Here is an 8,357-nt window from a genome sequence, read left to right on the forward strand (position 1 = left end):
AAGAAAGTTAAGTAAGTTAGTTAATTATAAGAAATGTGACATGTTTTTCCTAAAATATCATAATTATTTTTTTTAATACCCCTTTTTCTCTTCTGCTTGATTATAGTTGAGGGAGTATCCATAGGGGTAATTTAGAAAAAATTGATAAATATGAGAAATGGGTCTTATATTTAAAACCAAAACCAACTCAACAATTAGGTCCTATATTAAGGACTGGAGGAGTACATATAAAGCTGTTATTGTTTTTGAGAGACGATGACAAAAGATTCCTGGTGATGGATTGAGACTCGTATGAGGTTAAAATATTGGTGGTATATATATGTAAAACTACTATCATTGGCTTCCAATTATTTGTTCTTTTGCCCCAACAATAGGCTACCCTTCTTCATCCAGCTGGAATGTTCACACACTCCTGAAAACGCTATGCAACGGAATCTGAATTCTTATCGTATTGATGAAGTGCTAGGATAATCAAATACAGCCCAACATTCCAGAAATGAAATGATAATGACAAATCAAAAAGCGGAAATATGCAGGAAGAAGAAAACGGCAAAGAGAGAGAGAGAGAGAGAGCCACAGCTATCAGGATAGAGACGAAGGGAGAGAGAGAATCTGTCCAAATCTTCCACACCCCCTTCACTAACAGAATTTGTCTTATTATACTCATTCCACATCCTCAAGTTCCCGTATTTTCCAGGTCTTCTTCCTTACACGCTGGCTGCGTCTTACTTGGGCCCCCATATTATCTTGGACTCGGTCTAAGTTTTTACCCATCGTGCCATCTGGGCTTGTGTCATGGTTATTCGGCGTTGGGTTCATAACATTATCTCCCCCATTGGATAAAACCTTGTCCTCAAGGTTTAGATGAGGATAAAGTTTCTGCAAATCAGAACCCCATTCCCACGTAACATCTGGCGACCCTTCCCATCGAATTAAATACTGAGGTTGCCAGTGCCCCTGCTGTTGAATCAGACGAGAAGATAAGACTTCTATTGGTTGGCAGACCGGTCCTTCTGGTAAGGAAGTGAGTGGAAGGGGAAAATAAGTGTCTGCAGTCTCCGTCCCCTCGAATTTCTTCAAAAGAGAAACATGGAAAACCGGGTGAATCTTAGCAGTCACCGGAAGCTGGAGTTTGTAAGCAACCTGTCCGATCCGAGCCTCAACCAGAAATGGGCCAAAATAATGCATAGCGAGTTTGTGGTACTTTCGTAATTGTACAGAATGTTGACGGTATGGTTGTAGCTTGACCAAAACCCAATCACCCTGTTCAAACGCGACATCAGTCCGATGTTTATCTGCGGTCATCTTCATGCGGTGTTGGGCCCGTAATAAATTGCTTTTTAATTCATCCAAAAGCTCATTGCGTTGCTGCAATTGTTGATGGACATCAAAAGGGGTATCATCCAGAGAGGAATGACGCAATAGTGGTGGAGGGTCTCGGCCATAAACCACTTTGAAGGGAACCATGCCAATAGCCGTATGAAAGGACGTATTATACCAAAATTCTGCCCATGGAAGATAAGCTAACCAGCGTCGAGGAAATTCAGAAACATAGCAACGCAAGTACATTTCAAGACATTTATTGAGAGCCTCCGATTGGCCATCTGATTGTGGATGGTATGCTGAACTAAGACAGAGGGTGGTACCCTGAAGCTTCATCAAATGTCGCCAGAATGCACTGGTGAATGTTTTATCTCTATCAGATACGATAGTGCGTGGGATACCGTGTAATTTGACTATGTGTTGAAGGAATGCCTCAGCAACCGATTGACTGGAGAAATTAGCAGCTAACGGAATGAAGTGAGCATACTTGGATAAACGATCAATGACCACTAAGACAACCGAAAACCCACGAACAGGTGGTAAATTGGTGATGAAATCCATAGCCACATCTTCCCAAATACGCTCTGGTATGGGTAATGGTTGTAATAAACCAGCAGGACTCAACTGTGATGTCTTAGCTTGTTGACAAACTGTGCATCGGCGGATGAAAATTCGAATATCACGGCGCATGTGTGGCCAGAAAAACAGAGCAGCCACACGATGAAAAGTCCGAAGATACCCCGCATGGCCCCCGAGAACTGACGAATGAAAAGTATGCAACAGTTGCATGATTAAATCCTGGTCATCTGGTGGAATAACTAATCGGTGTTTCCAATACAAATCCCCTTGTTTAACCTGGTATTGCGGCATCGAACAGGAACCATCATTAACCGACTGAATTATTCCAGAGATCCAATCAGATTGTCGAACACGTGTATACACAGTATCCATGAGAGTCATATCCAATTGGGAAAAAGCCATGCAAGAGGCCCTCGACAATGCGTCGGCAGCCTGATTCGAACGCCCAGCCTTGTACTCAATAGTAAAATTATAACCCAACAATTTAGGTAGGCAACTCTCTTGCTCCGGGGTCTGAATGGATTGCTCAAGTAAATACTTGAGACTGGCATGGTCAGTTCGGATGATAAAGCGGTGTCCGAGCAAATAATGCCAGAATTTAGTGACTGCCTGTGTAATCGCATACAGTTCTCGAACATAAGTTGACTGAGATTGCATGCGACTCGAAAGCGTCTTCGAAAAATAGGCTATAGGGTGATTTTGCTGACTCAGTACAGCACCGATGCCTATGCCAGAAGCATCTGTTTCTAAAACAAATGGCAATGAGAAATCCGGTAATCGCAAAACAGGCGCAGACATTAGAGCTCTCTTCAAATTCTCAAATGCCTGGTGGGCTTCGGTGGTCCAAATAAAATTATCTTTCTTTAATAACTGTGTTAACGGGCCCGCAATATTAGCATACTGCTTGACAAAGCGACGATAGTATCCACTCAGACCCAGGAACCCCTTAAGTTGTTTGACATTTGTTGGTGTGGGCCAATCACAGATAGCTTGAACCTTGGATGTGTCCATTTCAACCCCTTGGCTGGAGACCACGTGGCCTAGATACTCAATACGCTGCATTCCGAAGGAGCACTTTGATAATTTGGCAAAAAGGCTATGCTGAGTCAAGTGACGCAATACTAGATCGACGTGTTCTAAATGAGCCTCCCACATGGCACTGTAAATAAGGATATCGTCGAAGAAGATGAGAACAAACCGGCGAAGGTATGGCCGGAAGATAGAGTTCATCAACGCCTGAAAAGTCGCTGGGGCATTTGATAATCCGAATGGCATGACCAACCATTCATAGAGACCTTGATGAGTTCGGAACGCCGTCTTCTCTCTGTCATCATAATGCATCAAAATCTGGTGATAACCAGAACGGAGGTCGAGCTTGGAATAAAACATAGACCCATGCAACTCATCCAATAGCTCATCTACCGTAGGCATAGGAAAAGCGTCTTTAATTGTGATAGCATTCAAGGCACGGTAATCAACACAGAAACGCCACGACCCATCTTTCTTTTTCACCAAAATCACTGGTGCCGAAAACGGACTTGAGCTGGGTTGGATGAGGCCGTCGGCAAGTAAATCATTTATCATTTGTTCGATGATCGATTTCTGGCTCATGGGATAACGATAAGGTCTTACTTTAACCGGACCAGATCCTGGAGTCAACGTAATGCGATGTTCATGCCCACGAGGAGGGGGTAGACGATGAGGAGTCACAAAAACAGAGGCATGACGCTGTAAGACTTGAAGAAGATCAACTGGGAGGTCAGTTGGAAAATCTGTGTGATCCGGTGTAGTGGTAATGTTATCAAGCACATATAGTTCTGCAATGGCATCGGTTTGAGTCAGGCGGGTGAGGTGATGAAAGTTCGCCTGGGCTGCCGGGGACCCTCTGTAACCTTTTAAAGTGATAAAGCGACCATCCACCACGAATCGTATGGTAGAAGTGCTATAGTCTGCAATGTGTGGGCCCAAAGTTTCAAGCCAATCAGCTCCTATGACAATGTCCGCACCTCGTACCGGTAGCACAAGTAGCGATAATGGAATAATATGGCCGTCGATGCAAACAGGGACATCGGAAACCATTTCTGCAGTTTGCAGGATCTTTCCTGTACCCCCCAAAACACGTACCAAGCCTGTCTGTTCAATGGGCAAATTTAAATGAGAGACAATGCGAGGGTGGATGAAAGTGTCAGAGCTGCCGCCGTCAAGCAATATTTGGACGGTGGTGCCAAAAATGTCACCATTAAACCGAATTGTTGCGGGGCCATGAATCCCACGTAAAGCATATGAAGATAAGTGATGCAATGTACTGTCAACTGCCAGTGCGTTGGTGTCATCAGGAATCGGTTCATCCTCATCGTCTTCACATTAAAGTAGCATGAGTTGCTTATTGGGGCACCGGTGCGAGGGAGTAAACTTCGCGTCACAGGTATAACATAAACCCTTTTCACGTCGTATTTGCATCTCAGCTGGCCTGATTTTTTTAATTGGAGGCCCTGGAGGCGTCGGTAATAATGGTGGGACATTAGTTTTGCCACCTCCGCTAGCAGAAACAGGGGTTGTGGAGCTAGGTAGGGCCAGTACCGGTGATCTGAGTGGAATCGGGGTAGCAGTCCGCCCCTTAGATGGATAATCAACCTTAGAAGTTGAGAGACCAAATCCTGTGTTATCATTGAATAAACGGGCCAAAGCCATAGCCGCGACCACCGATGAAGGACGTTGAACCAGAACGTCACGCTTCAGCGACGGTAATAAGCCCCCGATGTAACAGTCGAGCAATGCAGACTCGGAAATCTCTTCAGTACGATTGGCCAATGCCAGAAATTTAGTATTATAATCCTCAAGAACCCCGCCCATGCTTTGTTGAGTGAGCTTAAAGAGTTGCGCCCGGGGGCAGTCAAATTTAGAGGGTCCGTATTGGATCTCGATGGCCTTTGCTAACGTCTGCCAATCAGGTATCCTGCCAGCTCGTTCTAACATTTGGTACCATGGGAGAACAGTACCGTCCAGATGGACAGAAGTCAAGACCAGATGCTGTGGGTCCTGAATATTGTAGTACTTAAAATATTGCTCAGCACGGAAGATCCAATCCAGAGCATCCGTTCCATCAAAACGGGGAAAATCAACTTTAACCGATTTGAAAGGTGCCTGAGATAATGAAACAGGATCAACCGATGTAATACCTGAAGCAGGGGACTCCTCAGGGCCCGAAGTCGGAGAGCGGCCAGAACGGTGGTTGTTATTTTCAACCGACTGTATCACAGAGTGTAGTAAACGTTCCAGCTGATCGAAACGACCGTCAATGCGTTCAAAACGCCCATCCATTAGATCAAAACGGCCTTTAGCCTCGTCGATAAATTCGTTCGTCTTTTTCATATCAGCTTGAAGATCCTTTAGACGCGTGTTCTCGGCCATGGTAGGGGAGGCTCAATGAAAGCACCAAATGGAATGTTCACACACTCCTGAAAACGCTATGCAACGGAATCTGAATTCTTATCGTATTGATGAAGTGCTAGGATAATCAAATACAGCCCAACATTCCAGAAATGAAATGATAATGACAAATCAAAAAGCGGAAATATGCAGGAAGAAGAAAACGGCAAAGAGAGAGAGAGAGAGAGAGAGCCACAGCTATCAGGATAGAGACGAAGGGAGAGAGAGAATCTGTCCAAATCTTCCACACCCCCTTCACTAACAGAATTTGTCTTATTATACTCATTCCACATCCTCAAGTTCCCGTATTTTCCAGGTCTTCTTCCTTACACGCTGGCTGCGTCTTACTTGGGCCCCCATATTATCTTGGACTCGGTCTAAGTTTTTACCCATCGTGCCATCTGGGCTTGTGTCATGGTTATTCGGCGTTGGGTTCATAACACCAGCATCTAGATTAAAATATTAATTATCTATTAGCATCTTCAAAGCCATTAGGTAAGAGCCACCCAATTATATTATTGACCCCTAACTTTAATTTTTAGGTGCTTAATTACTTAATCAGATCAATATGTAATCAAATGCAAGCCTAATATGGCTATGTGGGGTAGGTGTATTCTACTCCGGCCATTAAAATCAGGTTAAATTCAATCAAAGGTCTAGTCTAAATTTCCTATATTAAAGCCCCATTTTGATTCTTCATCATTTTTAGGACAAGTGAGGGTACAATCCTTAATCCACCTTCGTTATTTGGACTCATAAGCCTCCTTTAAAATCTAGAGTAAGTAAAATGAGCATAGCCTCCAATGAAATCCTCATAACTAAAATGTGTCTGAACCAAAGAGAACTTTTTCTTAATATTCACACTCAGGACCATTTTATTCAATTAATTCATTTTTCCCTACAAAATCAAGTGATATCCTGGCCATTAAAAAATGCATTGATGACTCTCCTCAGATATCACTGCATATGAGAGACATCACTAATTGTTGACTTTCTAATAATAGATATTATAAAAACAACGTCCCGATCTCCCAGCTTTAATAATTATATCCATTATTTGCAAAAAAGCTCAAGATCTTCAATCAGGGCCGTCAAATTCCTTTGTGAGGATCCATCTTCTTCCACAGCTTTTCCAGCTTTCTCTCTCATCTCTATGGCTTTCCTTCTCACCTTCTCACCTTCCTCTCCGCAGTCCATCAACCTCCTCACAGCATTTTCTATCTTCATCTTATTCACCACCTTGTCCTTCTATCATAAGGGCCGGAGTTCCATTCCTCTGCCCCAACCTCCACTCCAAACCCGTGCACCTGCGTTATCAACTTCTCATTGTAGAACTGCTCGACGAATACCGGCCACGTCATCATCGGAACCCCGGCGCTCACCGCCTCCGTCACTGTCGTCCACCCGCAATGCGTCAGAAACCCACCGGTCGCCGGATGGTTCAGTATCAACTCCTGTGGCGCCCATTTCATGAGGATCAACCCTCTGTTTTCCTTCTTCATCCTCCCTTCAAACCCTTTCGGCAGCCACGTTTTCTTTTCTTCTGCTTCTTCTTCTTCTTCGTTGTTCTGTTTGGATTCCCTGTGCACGACCCAGATGAAGGAACATCCAGAAGACTCCAATCCACAAGCTATTTCGAACAGTTGAGGGTCATCGAAACGACACAGACTGCCAAAGCTTACGTAAACAACAGAATTAGATTCCTTGGAATCTAGCCATGTCCTTATGAGTTCATCATGCTCGTTGTTGGTTTGTGGATGAAGATCTTCTTTTGGTAGTATGTTTCGTAACATGAGAGAAGCAGGACCAATGTGCCAAACCTTCAGATCGGTGCTTTTCTGGTGATAGTTGATGTAATCTTGACCGTCCAGATCGTTAAAGTTGTTCACAATTAGCCCATAGCTGTTCTTCTGATCAGCCTCTATCAAGCTTCCGAGCAGTTCAGAAATCCTCTTAGGTGGTCGAAGGGGGAGGGTGATTGTTTCGGGAAGACCCGAAACCACAAACGGACCACCCGAATTATCACCATCATGATCATTGCATAATCCCGGCGGTAGTGACTGTAATTGTCTGTTGTGCGCACTGATCATGCACACAGCAAAAAGACAAAAGGAGTTGAACACAATCCTGGGAATCCCCAAACGGGTAGCTATCGGGGCTGTCCACGGGTACATAAAATCCGAAACGATACAATCGGGTGGGTTTTCCTCCATGAAAGGCTGCACTTGATTTCTGAGCAAACCTGCAGCCTCGTAAAGTTTATGACCAGTGGGGGCATCTGTGACATTGAAGAAGTTCTCGATGCCGTCGGGGAGACCTACTTCATCGGAGGGAAATCTGACGGTGTGAAGTTGGATATGGTGGCCCAAGGCGTTGCTTTCTTCAATGGAGCTTTGGAGGAACCGGGCGTTGACAGGGGTGGTGATGATGGTCACGTGCAAGCCACGTGCAGCGAAGAGCCGCGCAAATTGGCAGAAAGGGATCATGTGGCCTTGTGCCAAGAAAGGCAGGAAGTAGACATTGAGAGGCCTGGAAATTTCTGCCATGGTGATTGTGTTGGTGCTCGTGCTACTATATATGGCCTTTGCGTATAACGAGAGACGAAGAAGAAGAGGTTTTAAAGAGGGAGATCATTGGTTTGGTGCTAATAACCAGAGTCTTGGGTATATTCCAGTTCCTATCGGCCGGTTTGTGGATATATAGTACTCTTCGAATCCTTAATATAAAACCTATTTAACTAATTTGATTATATTAAGGAAGTTAGATAAGTTAGTTAGTTATAATAAATATGACATGTTTTTTCTAAAATACTATAATCATTTTTCTTAATATCCTCTTTCTCTCTTCTACTTAATTATGGTTGAGAGAGTATCCATAAGAATAATTTAGAAAAAATTGATAAATATAAGAAATAGGTATTATATTTAATACCAAAATCAACTTAACAATTAGGTCATATATTAAGGACTGGAGGAGTATATATTATATATATTTTTATTCGTCTTCCAAAAATTGCATGCATGTGA

At 43.7% G+C, this 8,357-nt stretch overlaps 1 protein-coding gene across 1 annotated transcript; it reads right to left on the minus strand.

Annotated features, from left to right (window-relative positions):
- Window positions 1-6,563: 6,563 nt before the first annotated feature.
- LOC114739198 (UDP-glucose flavonoid 3-O-glucosyltransferase 7-like) lies at window positions 6,564-7,877 on the minus strand. Its single transcript, XM_028927249.1, has one exon. The coding sequence runs from the start codon at window positions 7,875-7,877 to the stop codon at window positions 6,564-6,566; it is 1,314 nt and encodes a 437-aa protein (XP_028783082.1).
- Window positions 7,878-8,357: the final 480 nt, after the last annotated feature.

The sequence above is a fragment of the Neltuma alba genome, unplaced genomic scaffold (genome assembly GCF_004799145.2).
Source record: "Neltuma alba isolate B1F8T4 unplaced genomic scaffold, ASM479914v2 tig00013799_pilon, whole genome shotgun sequence".
NCBI classification, from domain to species: Eukaryota; Viridiplantae; Streptophyta; class Magnoliopsida; order Fabales; family Fabaceae; genus Neltuma; species Neltuma alba.

Coding starts and splice junctions, on each gene's coding strand:
- LOC114739198 (XM_028927249.1), bottom strand. CDS start 7,877: ATGGCAGAAATTTCCAGGCCTCTCAATGTCTACTTCCTGCCTTTCTTG.